We start from the raw sequence: 18,164 nt of genomic DNA on the forward strand, positions 1-18,164 counted from the left end.
CAAGGGCAAGGAGCTGCATGGACTCGGAGCCCCCCCTTGTGGTGGACAAAGCCCCTGGCTGGGCTAAAATGAGGGTCAGCTTCTGGAGAAAGGGACGTTGCTTTTCAAAGACGTTTCAGGGGGAATGACGTTTGAAGAGTCCAGGGAAGCTTCCCATCAGCCTGGGGCCGGGGGCGCTGCAGAGAGACTCCCAGCCTGGCCACCTGGAGCCCGGCTGCAGCATGACGCGTTTGCAGCTGCCCGTGTCAGCACGGTGCACTGGTGTGCAAATCTTAACACACCCACCTCCCTCAGCAGCTTGGTCCTGGGGCACTCAACGACTGCTAGTGCAAGTCCTAGCACCCCTGGCGCAAAGCATGCGTGTGCCCTGGGGCGCTCTGTGCTGGGGCAAGGGAGCCGCGGGGGGCGCTGCTGGGCTGAGCGTTTACACTGCTGGGTTGGGCCAGCAAGGGCAGGTGCTGAAGCTGGCACCTGCCTGATGCTGCCACTGGAAGGGGCTTGTAGCCACCTGGGAGCATCTGACCCCCCCGGGCTTGTGCCTTTTCCTGCTCCGTGGCCCAGCCCAAGGGGCCTCTGTGACGATGTGACGCAGCAGGGAGGGGGGAGTGTTGACCTGGGAATGTGCCCTGGGGACGGGAGACCTGAGAGCCTGTTACCTGAGCCAGGAGGGGGAGGTGACACCTCTGCCCAGGAATGTGGACGGAGGCTGCAGCAGGGAACCTGCTGGGTGGGTTTAGTTTCAGTTTGGGGCTGGGTGGAGGAACACAGGGAACCCCAGGGCTGGGGTCTAAGCTCCCTGCTCCCCCAGAAGGACTTGACTGAGGGGTCCTGGGTGTACCCACAAGCTCTGTTTTGGACTGTGTTCCTGTTGTCCAATAAACCTTCTGTTTTACTGGCTGGCTGAGAGTCTCAGTGAATCCCAGGAAGAGGGGTGCAGGGCCTGGACTCCCCCCACACTCCATGACAACTGGTGGCAGCGGTGGGATCTACTGCACCCCGTGAACGGCGCTTCCTGCAGTAAGTGACTGGGGAACAGTAAAACGAAGGGGGATTGACGGGGACCAGGCGTGCTGAAGCTTCAGAGAGAGACGGTTCCAGGGGGCGGTTAATCCCTGGGAGTGTGTGACCAGAGAGAAGGACTTTTGCAGTAACAGGGTCCCCCGGGGGATTGCAGCGAGTGGTCCCAGGGGCGGAGGAGTCTGCAGCTCGACCCTGGCAAAGAGGTGGTGACCTCAAGAAGGACTGGCACACTAGGGGCTTTTCCTGGAAACCTTGGAAAGCTGCCCGGCCTGCGAGTGGCCAGCCGGGAGATGTACGCTAAACGCCTTAAGAGTGACCTGGTGGAGCTGTGCAGGCAGAGGGGGCTGCGCATCGGGAGGTCCACCAAGGAACAGCTGATTGCCCAGCTGGAGGAGAGGGATCGCTTGGATGACCCGATCCCTGTCCCGGAGGGAAGCCGCCCGGGGGACGCAGCATGGGCCCTGGGGCCTAACCAGGCTGGGAGGGGTCAGACTGCTGCCCAGGACATCCCGAGACCCTCCCTACCTATGCCTGGGGGAGGGGTTGGGGGAAGCCCAGCAAATACCGAGGGCACCCTGACCCCAGCAGCCAGCAGGGGATCCTCCCGGCGGAGCTCCCCATCCCTGGAGCGGATGCGGCTGGAATGGGAGAGGGAGATGAAAATGAGGGAGCTGGAGGATCATGAGAAACAACGTCAACATGAGGAGAAACAACGTCAACATGAGCAGGAGGAGAAGGAGAGGGAGCGTCAGGAGAAGGAGAAACAAAGACAGCATGAACTGGAGCTGGCCAGGCTGAGGAGCAGTGGGGCCCCGGCTGCGGTGAGTGCGGGGGGACCCAAGGCTGCAAGGAGCTTTGATAAGTGCTTCCTGGCCCAGCGGAAGGAGGGGGAGGACATAGATAGCTTCCTGACGGCCTTTGAGAATGCCTGCGAGATGCACAGGGTTGACCCTGCAGACAGGCTCCAGTTCCTCACCCCCTTACTGGACCCCAAAGCCGTGGAGGTCTACAGCCGAATGACAGGGGCGGAGGCAGGGGACTACGAACTGTTCAAACAGGCCCTGCTCCGTGAGTTTGGGCTGACCCCCGAGATGTACCGGAGAAGGTTCCGGGGTCAGCGTAAAACGCCTGAGGCCACCTACCTACAACTGGTCAACAGGATGCAGGGATATGCCCGCAAGTGGACAGCTGGGGCCCAAACTAAAGAGGACCTGCTTGACCTGATCGTACTGGAGCAACTGTATGAACAGTGTCCTTCCGACCTGAGGCTGTGGCTGGTGGACAAAAAGCTCGCGAACCCCCAGCACGCAGGGCAGCTGGCCGACGAGTTTGTGAACAGTCGGTCAGGGGGTAGCCGGGAGGAGTCCCAAAAGAACAGGCCCCCCCCGATGCAGAGAGAGAGTCACCATGGGGCCTCCCAGCGGGGAAATAGGGAGAACCCCCTCCCAAGGGGAACGCCTGGCGTCGGGCCCCTCCGACCCGCTCGAGGGGACCAGCGTGACCTGAGCTGCTATCACTGTGGCCAGAGAGGCCACGTACGGGCCCAGTGCCCTGCGCTCAGGGACAAACTGAGCAGACCCAACCTACCCAGGGTTAACTGGGTAGGGACTCAGCTGGACGAGGGGCAGACGACCCAGGAAAGGGGGGCTACCAGTTTACCACCTGCTCAGGAGGGAAGAGTACCCCCGGCCAGCTCCGCCAGAGGGCCGGATGCTCCGGACTCAGGGTGCTCAGTTTACAGGGTGGGCGCGGGGCTGTCCCTCTGGAGAGAGTGCCTTGTTCCCCTGAAGGTGGATGGGAGGAAGGTCAATGGATACTGGGATACGGGGGCGGAGGTGACGCTGGCCCGGCCCGAGGTGGTGGCCCCAGATCGGGTGGTGCCCAACACCTACCTGACCCTGACGGGGGTGGGCGGGACCCCATTTAAGGTGCCCGTGGCAAGGGTGCACCTGAAATGGGGGGCCAAGGAGGGCCCCAAGGATGTGGGGGTGCACCACCATTTGCCCACTGAAGTTTTGATGGGGGGAGACCTAGAGGACTGGCCAAGCAACCCCCAGACCGCCCTGGTTGTGACCCGTAGCCAGAGCCGGCGAGGGGCACCGCACCCTGACCTTGGGGAGGGTACCACACCGGAGGCACAGGACCCTACCCTGGTGGGGAGGGAGCGCCGAGGGGCACGGCTCAGAGAGGCTGAGGCCTCAGACCTGACCACTGAGGGGGAACCGGGCCCCATCCCTTCCCCAACCACTGAGTTCCAGGCCGAGTTGAGGAAAGATCCCTCCTTGCGGAAGCTCAGGGACCTGGCCGACCTCAGGGTGGGACGGACCATAAGGAGAGGCTGCCAGGAGAGGTTCCTGTGGGAGAAGGGGTTCCTGTACCGAGAATGGGCTCCCCCAGGGGAAGGGAAGTCCTGTGGGATCAGGAGGCAGCTGGTGGTCCCCCAGAAGTATCGCCGCAAGCTCCTGTACCTGGCCCATGACATCCCCCTCGCAGGGCACCAGGGAATCCGGCGCACCCGGCAGAGGTTGCTACAGAACTTTTACTGGCCCGGGGTCTTTACCATGGTCCGGCAGTATTGCCGATCCTGTGACCCCTGTCAGAGGGTGGGGAAGGCCCGGGACAAGGGGAAAGCGGCTTTGAGACCTTTGCCCATCATAGAGGAGCCTTTCCAGAAGGTGGCCATGGACATCGTGGGGCCTCTCAGCAAGACGACCCGGTCGGGGAAGAAATACATTCTGGTGGTGGTAGATTTTGCCACCCGCTACCCCGAGGCAGTGCCCTTAGCTTCCATTGAAGCCGACACCGTGGCAGATGCGCTCCTGACCATTTTCAGCCGAGTGGGGTTCCCCAGGGAAGTCTTGACAGACCAAGGCTCCAACTTCATGTCGGCCCTGCTCCGGTGCTTGTGGGAGAAATGTGGGGTCCGGCACGACTGGGCCTCAGCATATCACCCCCAGTCCAATGGGCTGGTGGAGAGGTTCAATGGGACGCTAAAGATGATGCTGAAAACCTTTATGAACCAGCACCCGCAGGATTGGGACAAGTACTTACCTCACCTGCTGTTCGCGTACAGGGAGGTGCCCCAGGAGTCTACCGGATTTTCGCCTTTCGAACTGTTATATGGAAGGAGGGTGAGGGGCCCCCTGGACCTGATGAGAGACGAGTGGGAGGGGAAGGCTACTCCCGATGGAGAGTCAGTGGTGGAGTATGTCCTGATCTTCCGAGAGAGACTGGCTGAACTCATGGGCCTGGCCAGGGAGAATCTGGCCAGAGCCCAGAGGAAGCAGAAGGTCTGGTATGACCGCACGGCGCGGGCCTGGGCCTACGCCACCGGGGACCAGGTGATGGTTCTCATCCCCGTGAGAAAGAACAAACTACAGGCCGCCTGGGAGGGCCCTTTCAAGGTCGTCAAGCAGCTCAATGAGGTAAACTATGTGGTGGAGCTGTCGAACCGGGCCCACCACCGCCGGGTGTACCATGTGAATATGATGAAGCCATATTATGCCAGGGGGAATGTGGTGTTAGCTGTGTGTGGTCAGTGGGAGGAGCAGGGAGATGACCCTTTAGTAGATCTATTCCCTGGGACCAGAGCTGGTTCCCCCCTGGAAACAATTCCCCTCTCGGATCAGCTAACCCCTGCCCAGCAAGCTGAGGTCAGGGGGGTGCTGCATCCCTACTGACAGCTGTTTTCCAACCAGCCTGGACGCACTAATCTGACTGTCCACCGGGTGCAGACGGGGTCGCACCCGCCGATAAGATGCTCCCCCTTCCGAGTCACAGGGAAAACTGCTCAGGACCTGGAAAGAGAGGTCCGGGACATGCTGGCTTTGGGGGTGATCCAGCCATCGGCCAGCCCTTGGGCCTCGCCGGTGGTGCTGGTCCCCAAAAAGGATGGGTCGGTCCAGTTCTGTGTGGACTATCGGAAGCTCAATGCCATCACTGTATCGGATGCCTACCCCATGCCCAGGCTGGACGAGCTCCTAGACAAGCTGGGAGGAGCTCGGTAGCTTACCACCATGGATCTTGCAAAGGGCTACTGGCAAGTGCCGCTGGATGCAGATGCCCGGCTGAAATCGGCCTTTATCACCCCTCTGGGGCTCTATGAGTTCCTGACCCTGCCTTTCGGCCTCAAGGGAGCGCCGGCCACCTTCCAGCGCCTGGTGGACCAGCTCCTGAGGGGGATGGAGAGTTTTGCCGTGGCGTATATTGACAACATCTGTGTCTTTAGCCAGACCTGGGAGGACCACGTGTCCCAGGTTAGACAAGCGCTGGACCGACTCCAGGGGGCTGGGCTGACTGTAAAAGCGGAGAAGTGCAAGGTGGGGATGGCTGAAGTATCTTACCTGGGCCATCGGGTGGGGAGCGGCCGCCTAAAGCCGGAACCGGCCAAGGTGGAGGTGATCAGAGACTGGCCCGCTCCCCACACCAAAAAGCAGGTCCAAGCCTTTATTGGGATGGCAGGATACTACCGAAGATTTGTGCCCCACTTTAGCGCCATAGCCACCCCCATCACTGAGCTATGCAAGAAGGGGAAGCCAGACAAGGTGGTCTGGACCGAGCAGTGCCAGGAGGCTTTCCGGGCGCTGAAGGAGGCTCTGGTCAGTGGCCCAGTTCTGGCAAACCCAGACTTTGACAAGCCCTTTGTAGTGTTCACCGACGCCTCAGACACGGGACTGGGGGCGGTGTTAATGCAGGAGGATGAAAAGGGGGAGAGACACCCCATCGTGTATCTGAGCAAGAAGTTGCTACCCCGGGAGCAACACTACGCGGCCATCGAGAAGGAGTGCCTGGCCATGGTGTGGGCCCTCAAGAAACTAGAGCCCTATCTCTTCGGGTGACACTTCACCATCTACACCGACCACTCTCCCCTGACCTGGCTGCACCAGATGAAAGGAGCCAACGCCAAGCTCCTGAGGTGGAGCCTGCTCCTGCAGGATTACGACATGGACGTGGTCCACGTGAAGGGAAGTGCCAACCTGATAGCGGATGCGCTGTCCCGGAGAGGGGGCCCCGAACTTCCCCAGGTCACTGGTCACAGTGACCCCGCTCAGTTCAGTCTCGAAGGGGGGAGAGATGTGACGATGTGACGCAGCAGGGAGGGGGGAGTGTTGACCTGGGAATGTGCCCTGGGGACGGGAGACCTGAGAGCCTGTCACCTGAGCCGGGAGGGGGAGGGGGAGGTAACACCTCTGCCCAGGAATGTGGACGGAGGCTGCAGCAGGGAACCTGCTGGGTGGGTTTAGTTTCAGTTTGGGGCTGGGTGGAGGAACACAGGGAACCCCAGGGCTGGGGTCTAAGCTCCCTGCTCCCCCAGAAGGACTTGACTGAGGGGTCCTGGGTGTACCCACAAGCTCTGTTTTGGACTGTGTTCCTGTTGTCCAATAAACCTTCTGTTTTACTGGCTGGCTGAGAGTCTCAGTGAATCCCAGGAAGAGGGGTGCAGGGCCTGGACTCCCCCCACACTCCGTGACAGCCTCAGCGCCTGGGTTAGTCCTTTCAGCGTGTTTTCCTTGCTTGTCTCAATCTTCAGCCAAATTGGCCGCAGCGTGGCCTGGGCCTGAGGGAGGCCTTGGGAGCCCCACGCACTCATGGGGGGAGACTTGAACTGGGGCATCATCTCTCCCGAATGGCAGGCACTGGGGCTAGAGGGTGGCCGACACCCAGCAGGATCCTCCCTGCGGCCTGGCTGAAAACCCCGGCCTGGCTCCCCTGCCCGGCGCTCGTGCGGCCCTTTCGCTAGTTCTCCAGCTGCCCCAGAATCAGGGCACTGGAAGGACTTGCCTGACCTCCCTAAAGCCTCCCCCCCCCCCCCCCCGCCATGATCCCAACCCTCCCAGACCCACCCCCCCCCATGATCCCAACCCTCCGCAAACCCCTCCCTCCTCCCCATGATCCCAACCCTCCAGACCCCAACTCTCCCAGAAACCCTCCCCCGATCCCAACCATCCCAGAACCCCTCTCCTGTCCCCCCACAATCCTGACCCTCCCAGAACCCCTCCCTCCTCCCCATGATCTCGACCCTCCCAGAACCTCTCCCCCAGCCCACGATTCTGCCCCTCCCAGAACACCCCCCACCACAATCCTGACCCTCCCACAATCCCCAACCCTCCCAGAACCCGAACCCCACCCCCACCCCACGATCCTGGCTTTCAGCCGTCCACATGTGCAATGCTGGGACAATGGGTACATCCAGCATCCATGTGGGTTCGTACTGAGCCCCTTAAAAATCTCCACACCAGCCCCGGTGCGCCAGCCCCACGCTGCAGCCCCTCTGCAGGGCTCTGGGTGCCATGAAGAGTGCTGGGAAACGGGGTGGGCCCAGGACACAGTGGGGTCATCTGTGGAAATGTCCTTCGGGGGTAGGGCTTCCGACCTGGCGGGTGCAGGGGGCCGGGGATGCAGGGGGTCCCTCTATCTCATGCTCCAGCTGGACGCTTGGCAGTTGGGGGGGCTGCTCCTGGGTAACGTTAACAAAGGATTCAGATTTGCTCTGGGTGAGCGTGGTGTCCATTAGCCCCGCCCCCCATGGTGCAGCCCCACGGCCATACACCACCCAGCCCCCCCATGATCTGTGCAAGGCATCACCACAGCAGTGCACAGCGGCGCCCTGCCCTGGAGAAGTGACCTAGCTCTGGTCAGTCAATGCTGCCACCATCAGGGGCAATTTTGCTGCTAGGGTACAAACCTTTGGCCCAAGAACAGGGCCCCCTGGTTTTGTCCAGGTGAGAGCCAGGTGGGCACTGCCCAGGAACCGGCAGCTGTGGAAACGGCCATGCAGGGCGGGGGCAGGGGTGCACCAGCCACTTTGGGGCACATTTGGTACATAAGCTCCACTTGGCCTCTGAAGCTCCCAGCCTGTGCCAGGGTCCCAGCCCCCAGCTGCCTTAGCCCTAGTCACTAACCAGGCCGAGACACCCAAACCCTCGGCACCGGCTCGGGGCAGGGAAGAAGGTGGCCCCAGTACTAGGGGTCACTCAGGCCCCCAGAGGCGCCAACAGCTGAGCACAGGGCAAGGAAGTGCAGCCACCTCTGTCTGCAGAGCTGCCAGGCCTCCCCGCTGCTGGCCACGGCGCCAGACACGGGAAGGTTCCTGCCTCCAGGGTGCAGGTCCCGCAGCCGAGCCCGCCTCCAGCCACGGAGAAGCTCTGGCTTCTGGTGGAAATTGAGGCCAGAAAGGCAGCACGGGAGGTGGCAGCAGGGGGCTTTGTACCTCCAGGAGTCTGGGTTGGCTGCGCAACAGACGGGCGATGGCAGGATCTGCCCCATTTCTGTGTGTATGGAATAAGGCGACCCGGCAACAAGCTGGCTGCTCTGAGCACAGATCAGCTCTGAGCACAGAGCAGCCGGAGTGGTAGGCCCATAGGTGAGCTCAGGATTTGGGGCTGTGCATCTTCACGCCCGACTCACAGGCACTGCAGCAGGGACACTGTCACCTCCATGTTGGGGTCTCGTTGTTTGCCCTGTGGTACTAACAACCCAGCTGGATTTTAACACCCCACGTTCCCCCCACCCCGCTGCTGCTGGGTTACTGCTTTCTGTCCTTGCGCTGAGAGTACTAGAGAGGAGGCAGTTTCACCTTGGGTCAGGTCAGTTTCACGGTCTGATTCTGCACCCACATCCTGCCCTTGGGCTTGCAAACACGGCAGGGCTTTGCTTGAGGCTGCTGCCCCCCCAGCAAACATGGCCTCAAGTTTAGGTTTTTCAAAGGTTTCCAAGAACTTTTTTTTCCCCAAAAGCAGCTTTTTTCCCTGAATTAACAAACTGGCTGTGTGCTGTGTCTGCAGCCCAGCTGGAGGGGCCACATTTCACTGTCCAGGTGGCCTGAGATGACGTGCCCGGAAGCAGGCTGACTTTAACCTCCGCCGTTCGCACTGAGCCGAGGTAGCTGGTTACTGAGGACACTGTTCCAATGCGCCCGCATGTAAAAACTTGGGAGTTTAAAGTTAGGCACCAAACCCCCTATTTAGGTACCTCCATAAACTGCATCTATTTCCAGTGGTGCTGAGTCCCCGCAGGCTGCAGTGGGAGCGGGGGTGCTCTGCACGTTTGATAATCCAACCATTTTAGGCCCCTCACTACGGCTTTAGGAACCTACCTCAAGGCTCCTGCGTCTGACCATTTGGGCCAGACGTGCTGACGTGTGTCTGGAATGAACCGTTCCGGCCTCGGAGCAGGGGCTTGCTGCGGTGCTTGGCCCCACGTACCACGGAAAGCCACGTGGCGGAGTGGGACTTCCACACCAAACAGAGGCAGCAACAGAGCCTGCCGGGTGGTGTAAAGCTGGCGTTACCCCACTGACGTCCATGGTGCTTCGGCCACCTTCACACCAGCACAACTGAGAGCAGAACAAAGTGATTTTTTATGCTGTAAGTAAAACCTCCCCAGTCCAAGCTCATGGGAAATGCAATGCCCACCGCAGAGAGCAGGGTGCCCTGCCAGCTCGAACCAACTCACAAGCAACCCCCCTCCCGCCGACCCTGTCCAGCTGGGAGGCGGCCTGGCTTTTACTAGGGCCAGGCTGCCCCCGGCCAAAGGGCCATCAGTGGTTGGCAGCGTCTGCCCCATGCTGCAGCCCCAGCTGTCACTGGGTGAGCCCCTCGCTCACCCGCCAGGTGAAGGCCCCGTCTGCGGCAGAGCTCGGCCTTTGGGGGCCAGCAAAGGCTGCTCAAGACCTTACGCAGACGGCAAGGCCAGCACATGCTGTGGAGTGTCTGCAGGGGGAGGGCGCTGCCTCGCCAGCAGGGTTTGGGCTGGTGGGGCTGCCAGGGCTCTGGGGAATGGAGAACACGCTGCTCAGCCCTGCTGCAAGGGGTCATCGCCCTCCTCTGGACATCATCTGGCTATTCGACACAGGCCTGCAAAGCCACCAGCCGCGGGCCCCGAGCCTGCGCCCTGGGGCTGGGAACCCCACCACACGCCACTTGCCAAGCCAAACAAGTCACATTCTGGGGGCCAGTGAGGACGGCTCCAGTGGCCCCTGCCGGGCTGGTTCTCCTGCTGCCAGAGCAGTGGTGCAGCGGCTGGGAGGGGCCTGGCTGGGCTGGGCTGAATGGCTGGGTCTGGCTGGGTCCCCGGCTCCTAGGGGCCCTGCGGAGGTGTTGGCTGGCCATGGACCTGCTAAGGAAGCAATTCACTGTCTGGCATTTTCTCCCAGAGGGAGCAGGGAGGGAGGCAGATTCCCATCCCAGAAGCAGGGGGCTGAAGTGGTGGGCGCTTGGACACAGAGGAGCCAGGAGAAATGACTGTAATGGAACAGCCTCTTCTCGGACAGGAGAGAGGGCCCTGGACAGTGACAGGCAGAGCCAGCGCCGTCCCTCCTGGCAGCTCAGCATCTTCAAACCTATGTGTCAGATGGGGAAACTGAGGCACAGGAAGGGGACGTGATTTGCCTGAGGCTGCACAGTGAGTCAGTGGCTGAGCTGGGCAGAGAACCCAGGCGTCCTGACTCCCAGTCGGGCACAAGAGCCTGAGAGAGGGTGGGGTGTAGTGCTGGATGTGCCAGCTGCTGGCCAGAGGAACCCAGCGGTGCAGACCACGGGCTGTCAGCCCAGGGCTGGTTGTGGCCGGTGGCGTGAGTGTCCCCTGGCGGTTTGACGGCAGCGGTGTAGCCGTGTCTGGCCCAGGAGAGACAAGGTCTGGGAGGGGATCGCTGGTACTGGCCCAGCGTGTGTTGGTGCGAGAGCAGCTTTGGCGCTGACCGGTGCAGACTCTGGGCTATTGGCGCCGTGCCTGCCCCGACCTGGGCTCTCCACGGCAGTTTGGGTTTGGTTTGCCCGTGGGCTCGGTCCCTGTTCCCCAGCGCAGGGCTGTGCTGGGAGGGGGTCTGGGCTCCCCTGGGAGCAGACCCCTGAGTTGGTGGGGCTGGGCAGGATTGATCTGGAGGGAGGCACAGGCGTATCTTCGCCTCCCCACCAGTTTGCAGCCGTTGAGTGGGCAACGAGAGACCAATGTCTAACCCCTCTTCCTGCCGCCCCCAGCAAACACCCAGCTCCGTGCTGCCCCCAGGCTACATTCATTGTGTTGCTTTGCATTAAAAAGTATCCCTGGCAGAATCCCAGCCCCATGGGCACGGCAGGGCACCAAGCCCCAGCAGCTGGTGCGGGCACCAGGTCACACTGGAGACATGCTGAGGGCTGAGACCAGGCTACGCGAATGATGGGAGCCCAGGCAGCCACTCGGTCATGGCTCTGACTCCATTCCAGCCGGCTCCTCGCCTGTCCCCAGCGCTCCTTTGCCCGCTGTTAGCCATGCCACCCAGTCCCTGCGCAACAGGGAAGTGGAGGGGCGGCAGGTGGGTGGCGTGCCGTGGTCTGTGGGGCGGCGAGCGGGTACATTCCTTGGTGGTAGTACAGTGCGGTGGGGGGTGGAAGCTACATTCAGGCAGGGTCGGACATCAGCCGGCCTGCGAGGAGACAGTGCACTTGGCCAGCTGTGCACAAGGCTGCGGGGTCCACGCAGAGTCTGTGCCATCCAGGTCCCTCCAGTGCAAGGCTGCGTGGGAGGCCCCCCGGCCTCGCCAGGTGCAGCCAGGGCCACGCCAGGCACCAGGCAGAAGCGGAAGACGTCACTGATTGTTCACCCATCTCGTCGCATCATTATTTGGTGGCTGGTTTGTTATTTAAGGAGATTTCTCCCTGCCCCCGTGGCAGGGCAGGCGGACAGCCAGAGAGCCACCAGAGCGGGGTGGCCAGGCTAGGCCCCTCCCGACCTGCAACACAGAAGTGAGGGGCATGTTAACGCTGGCACCGGCGCACGGCCAATGAGGGTGAGAGTGACCCCAGCGTGGTCCAAGAACCGGTGCAGACGCGGCGTCAGGGGCTGGTTAGTCCCAAACCAACTGAGTCGCACAAGCCCCGGATGCCTCAATGCTGCTCTCCACGCCAGGACTCCTCCCCAGGCCTGGGGTGCTTGGGCCTCACCTCCCTGCCCCCACCTGGGAACCCCAAGACTCGCCTGAGCACTATGGGGGGCATGTCTGGGGCCCACCTGCATGAGCCATGCACCAGCTGGGATGAGGGGGCGGCACTGGGGGGGCTGGGCAGGCGCTGTGCTCTGGTCCCTACACTGGCTGGGACACGCCTGGCCCCAGCACTGCAGGCCTAGGCTCTGCCACTCTGGGTGCAAACAGGAAGCTGGTTGGGGGGTGCTGGCTCAATGGCCTCTGCCAGCCAGCAAACCCCCCCTGAAACCTGCCTCTGGCGTGGGCCCAGAACAGGCACCTGTTGGGAACTGGCCAGGGTGGGGTTTGAACTGGCCACCTCGAGTCAGGGGCTCCATGGGCCCTGGAGCTGGGCCAGCCCCCCATCTCCTGGGCTGGCGCACACATGAGTTGAGGCAGTGGCCTGGCCCTGCCCTGGGCCATCCACACAGGCCCGGGGTGCCCTGATGCCCGCTAACCTGAGGAACAGAAGCCATCGGGGCACCTACCACGGGATAGCTCAGGCCTCTAGGCTAGTGACCCTGCTTCACCCACCTCCGCCGCACGGGTGGGGCAGTGCCCTGGGGCAGACGGGGCTGCCCCTCAGTAGCAAGCTTCCTAGGGATGGTGAGTGATGCAGGCACAAAGATGGGCATGGCCCCAGGGGGGTGACAAGATGGACACAGACAGTGACATGTGGCGGGAGGTTCACATCGGGGGCACGATCCCGCACCCACCCCACCCCGTCCCTGCCTGGGGGTGCCTGCGGGACAGGCTGCTCTGCACCTGGGCAACTCGCCGTGTGACTGGGGTGCAGCTTCGGGGAGCCGAGGGAGGGAGAGCATCAGCTGCCAGCCACTGCTTGAGGCAGGGAGCCAGCGGACCGCGGAGCAGTGCTGGGCGGGTTCAGCCGGGCCTGGCCCCTGGGCAGAGCGCACCCCGCAGGGAGAGGCAGGCAGGATCCCTCCCTGCACAATGGGCTGAGGCAGCATGACACGGAAGTAGTGCAGTCCCCTCTGCTGCCTGCCCCTGCCCTCCCCCCGGCCTGGCCCAGCCCGAGCACCCAGGACACACTGGCAATGGAGGGGCTCTCCTGCCAGCACCCTCCCGCCAGCCCGGTAGAGCCCCAAGGCCTCCACACAGGGAGGGGGGCGCAGCCCCATGGAGGAGTAGGCGTGATGGTCATGGCCCAGGCAGCAGGTTCCAGGCAGGCAGGTGCAGCAACCAGCAGGAGGCGACGGTAGCGTCCCAGCAGCCGGGGGAGAGCGAGGGGCGGGGATGGGATGGTGATGGAGGGCAGATGAGTGAGGGGGGCTATCCCAGCCCCGGCTGAGCCGGGTCATACCTTCCTCTCCGGATGTTCCTGGCGAGGAGAGAGGACACAGAGAGGGGACGGTTAGCGAGGCCTCCGGGGGCAGCCCTGCTGTGTGTGTCTGATCCTGCCCGGCTCTGCCCCGACCCCGCCAGGGCCTTGCTCTGGGTGGCATGTGGCTGAGTGCCAGGGGCTTTGCAGGCCTGGCACGGTGCGCTGGGCTTGGGCTAGCCAGGCAGGGCTCACTTTGGCGGGTGCTGGGCGCTGAAAGGTCTGGCCCTGGTGCTAGGGAAAATCTCAGCCCCACAAGCAGTGGGACCTACCAGGGCGGAGGGGCTGCCCCATGCAGTGGGTGCCTATCAGACCCTGCTTGGAGCCCAGTACCATGTGTTTTGGGTGCAGCTCTGGGCAGCACCCCTGCGGCTAGGGCGTGAATGTGCAGGGTCCGAACGCCGGAGCCGCAGTGGGGCTGGGCCCGTCAGCCGCACTCAGCAGAACACACACCAGGCGTGCGGCAGCCAAACAGCAACAGCCCCGGGGGGGAGCCTGGCCTGCAAGGCCCCAGGGGCTGGGCCCAAGGCTGCCCAGCGCGAGAGCCACCCCATGCCAAGATGGCTGTGCAGCAGTGGGCCAGCACCATCAGTCAGGGCTGGCCCGGGAGCTCCCTGTCACAGCCCCAAGGCAGGGGCCTCCAGCCCTGTGCCTCTCGCTGCAGCCAGGCCTGGGGCCTGTTGCCGATAGCTGGTGCGTGGGTTCAGGGCCAGGGTTCTCGCCACCCCTCCAAGCGGGGCAAGGCGGAGCACACCACTCCTTGGGCTGTGCGGGCTCAGCAGACAGGGCACCCCCACCCCAGCACCCCCGGCCCCACACCGGGGACATTGGGTGTGTGTGCAGGGGGCAGGCTCCTTGCTGAGTTATTTCTGCCTGTCTCCCTCCTGCCCCGGGGGCCCAGTGTCCCTCTGCCCCCCTCCCAGCTGCATGCTGCTCCTTCTGCCCCCCCAGTCTGCTTTCCCCTGCCCAGCACGCTGCTGGCCTCTTGCCCAGAGCCCTCGCCCTCTGCCAGCCCCCGGCGAGCAGCAGCTGAGCTGCCTCCTGGCCGGCAGGGGCCCAGGCAAACCCCGGAGTGACGTGCATTGTGGCGTGCGAGCAGAGTGCCCCCAGAGGTTGCAGTCAGGCTGGGAGAAGCCCTGCAGTGCCTCACTCCCCTTCCTGAGCCCAGTTAGGGGGCAACTCCCAGGGGACAGGGCCGGGGATTAGCAGTGCGGGGCACCCCTTCATGCCCAGCCCCCTTCCTTCGGCCCCTCCCCCCATAGCACAGGAGCCGCACTGCCCCACAGCTGTCAGGGCCAGGCCCAGCCGTGGGGTGATCTGCCTCCAGTGGGTCAGACTGGCCAAGTCCATGGAGTGCAAGGGCTTCCCTGGCCCGGGAAAAGCCTCTGAGCAGGGCAGGGTCCGTGGCCCGGTCCCCAGCCCAGGCACGGCAGAAGGTTGCAATCAGGAAGAGGCAAACGGCGTTTCTTACTTGAATCCCCAGCCAGTTCCCCCGAGGACAATGGCCGCCACCAGCACCGCGCCAGCAATGGACCCGATAATGATGTTGGTGCCGCTGGGCCCTGCGGCAGAGGGGGGAGGAGAGCACAGGTCAGGTGTGGGGCGTGGGCACTGGCTGGTGAGGGGCACGGTGCAGGCAGGGCACCGCACGGACTCCGCGGTAGCTTCGCCCCCGCGGAGGCTGAGCCAGAAGCAAGGGGTGCCACGGGGGGCAGTGCGAGCCTGGCACGACCTCAGCTTCTCTGCAAGGCACCTGCCCTCTGAATGCCAGGGGCCACCCTAGGAGGGACCATGGGGAACGGGCACCACAGGGTCCCACCCCCACCCTGAGGGCTCAGCAAATGGACCCCCCCCAATTCCCATCCAGAGCCCTGACATCCAGCCACACACGGGGATGGCCTGAGCAGAGCCCGGCTCTGCTGTTCTTCGGCCGGCCCATGCCACCCGGGTTCACAGCGCCTGGCCCATGCAGGGAGGTGGGGGCTGGCAGCAGCTGGGAACCACCATGGGGCTCTTGGCACTGAGATGCCTGGTGGACGGGGGACACGGACCCTTGTATCTCTCGGTTTCACTGGTGGGCTTGGGCTCCGGCATGGGGTCGTAGACGCTGCAGTCCTTCCCCGTCCAGTCAGCATGGCAGATGCACTTGCCCTCATTGCTGCAGACCTGCGGCAAAGGAATGAGAGGTGGGTGACCGCCACAGGGAGTTGAGTCTATTCCCCGGCCAGGCCCTGTGCTCACCCGGGCCATGGGGCCTCACTGGGGCTATGATGGGGGCGCTCCGGCCTTTGGCAGCTCTGCTCCTCAATGCTGGGGCTCCCCAGGGGATGCCCCACAGCCTGAGAGCCCTGAGCATTAGAGCAGGGGGGCTGTGGTCTCTTCCACAGCCCAGGCTCCAGGCGCCCCGGGACACCTCCCACCAGGGTTCCCACCCTGCTCCATGCTAGCCATCCAATCAGTCTAATCCACTGCCACGGGTCAGCGCCAGGAGCAGGCGATTCATGGCGTCCCCATGCAGCGCCCCCCTCAGGCAGTGACGTGCATGCACCTCAGAGCGCAGAAGAGGGAAAGGCCAGAGGCCAGGGCTCAGCACAGGAAGGAGACAAGCTGCTCCCTGCAGGGTGGAAATCAGGTACTGAGGGCAGTGAAGATGGGAGATGCTGGGTGCCCCTGGGCAAGGCACCACCTCTGTGCTCCCATGCTGTGAGACCTTCTGCCCCGCAGAGCTTCTCCCTGTGGGCAGAGGGAGGCCTGGCATGTCCCAGCCCGCAGCAAGGACTCACCCCATGGTCAAAGCAGATCATCCCGTCCCAGCTGCTAGGGCAGGAGCTGAAATTAAAGGCTGCTGCGGGAAGGCATTTGTGGTCAAGACACAGCATGCTGGGGCCGCAGGGCGTGCCGTCCTCCACATAGCTCAGATCTGACCCATCCACCAGCTGGACGTGCCCACCTCTGGGGAGGGGAAGAACAGCTGAGGGAGGGGGCAGGTGACACTGTCCATGCCCCAGGGTGTGGCTAACAGCTCCTTGCCCGGGACCCAATGGGGTGCAGGCTGGGGGCATATCTGTGTGTCAATCGTGAACCCCCTCATGCACCACCGCCTCCTGGGAGGATCGGAGCCTCCACTGGGTAGCAGGGGCTCCGCCAACTCTGGCTGGGGAGCTGTGCAGACCTCTGCAGGGCCATCGGCACTGCCTGATGCCACCAGGGCACTGCCTCTGAATAGCTCTCCACACCGCAGCAGAAACAGGGGCTGGCGCCTGGACCCCCCAAGCTGAAGCACGTTAGTAAAAGGGGCATTTTACTGCCATGCGAGAAGAGCTGCCTGCCAACAGATGCTGGCCAAACCCCATTTCACAGGTGGGCCCAGGCCAGGGCGCTGGTTCCCAGCGAGCTGAGGGGGAGCATCTGTGGTTAGGAGCCTGTTACAGGTGCACAATGAGGTTTCCATTTCCGGGGAAGTGGATTAACGACAGCAATGGAAGAACTGCCCCCCCTCCCCGCCCCCATGCTGTAGGAAGCCTCTGCACCCCGGCACCGAGTGGGGTGGCTGTAGCGTACACATACCCTAGTCTGTGTCTCCTTCCTCTCTGCCACACTCTCTCTGAAGGGCTTAATTGAGACTCCAGGGCTCCCGGAGCCAGGGCCCTCGGGGACGTACCGAAGTGACTGGGGCTGTGGACAGCTGAGGCCCTGCTTCCGGGGTCTGCACCGGGGACCCGGCAGTGCCCAGAGCCAGGAGGCTGAACAGCACAGGGGGCCCAGGATTTGGATCTGATGCCACAGAAGAGGACCGTGCCAGGCTGTAACAGCCGGTGCCTGCAGGGGAACGCTAGGCTCCGGGGCCAGCTGAACTGACAGGCTACAATGGGGTTCTCCCAGAGCCCAGCTCAGCTGCTCCCCTTCCCTACCCCACAGGGCACTGAGATAGTGCCATGTGCCCTGGGGTAGGTGCACTGAGGGGGCCACTTAGAATCAGGGTCATATAGGATGCGCTGAGCCAGGAGAGGGCAATCGAGCCAATCCCACCGTGGCCAGCCCTGCCCTGGAGCAGCAATGAGATGCTCCCTTCGCCTCACACTGTGCCCCCGGGGCTGGGGAGCTGGCCTGGCCCAGGAGGGCCCAGGCACTGCGTGCACTAAGCCAAGCCAGGCCGCTGGCCCCGGCCCCGGGGCAGCCCTGCCCACCTGCAGTCGACGGGTCTGTTCTGGTGATAGAAGGTCATCGCGGTGATCTCCCCGCTGAGCTCGCCCAGCCGCGGCACGCCCGTGATATTAGTGCACAGCAGGTAGCCGCACAGGACGTCTCTGCAAGGCAGGCACAAAGTGCAGAGCGATGGGCCAGGGTACCCACTCCCGCCCCAACCCAGCCCCAGCCCACCTGGCCTGGCCCAGCCCAGCTCAGCCCAGTTGTGGGAGGGTAGAGCAAGGAGCCCCAGCCATACAACTGGTTTGACAGCTGCCAATCACCGCGTGGCCATGCCACGCTGCCCTCGCAGCCTGGCAGGTTGGTCAGAGGGCTGGGCCCCGTGGCAGGAGAGGGGGTGGCGTTCCCTGGGGGGTGGGGGGAGACCTTTCCTGGCCCAGAGTAGGTGCCAAGCAGATGGTGGCAGAGCGTGGAGGGGGATGGGAGGAGGTAGAGGAAGGCCAGCGCGGGGGCCGTGTGCACTGGGGCTGCGGGCAGCAGCTGGCATGGTCAGAGGATGCTGTGATGCCCATGACCCACCCAGCAGAGTGGGCCCCAGCACTTACTGCTTGCTGCACTGCACCCAGGCTGGGCCCTCGCGCCCACAGTTCCCTCTCTCGGTCCCTTCCACGTTCAGCTTCTCGTAGCAGAACCTGTCGGCAGCAGCTGGGGTAGGAG

The 18,164-nt window shown here is 63.4% G+C and overlaps 1 protein-coding gene across 6 annotated transcripts in view; it reads right to left on the minus strand.

The window, feature by feature from the left end:
* Positions 1-7,160: 7,160 nt before the first annotated feature.
* The window catches only part of ADAM11 (ADAM metallopeptidase domain 11), a 56,530-nt gene continuing 45,526 nt past the window's right edge, over positions 7,161-18,164 (minus strand). For 4 of the 6 annotated variants that reach the window (XM_037886953.2, XM_043536886.1, XM_043536888.1 and 1 more), the window contains exons 21-27: positions 18,053-18,152; positions 17,489-17,608; positions 16,085-16,253; positions 15,353-15,467; positions 14,773-14,863; positions 13,284-13,301; positions 7,161-11,728 (exon numbers count right to left, since the gene is read on the minus strand). In XM_037886953.2, coding sequence (XP_037742881.1) covers positions 11,713-11,728; positions 13,284-13,301; positions 14,773-14,863; positions 15,353-15,467; positions 16,085-16,253; positions 17,489-17,608; positions 18,053-18,152 — 629 coding nt within the window. In that variant the 3' untranslated portion in view covers positions 7,161-11,712. The other 2 variants (XM_043536887.1, XM_043536885.1) reach the window with 2 other exon arrangements.

The sequence above is a fragment of the Chelonia mydas genome, chromosome 27 (assembly GCF_015237465.2).
Source record: "Chelonia mydas isolate rCheMyd1 chromosome 27, rCheMyd1.pri.v2, whole genome shotgun sequence".
NCBI lineage: Eukaryota > Metazoa > Chordata > Testudines > Cheloniidae > Chelonia > Chelonia mydas.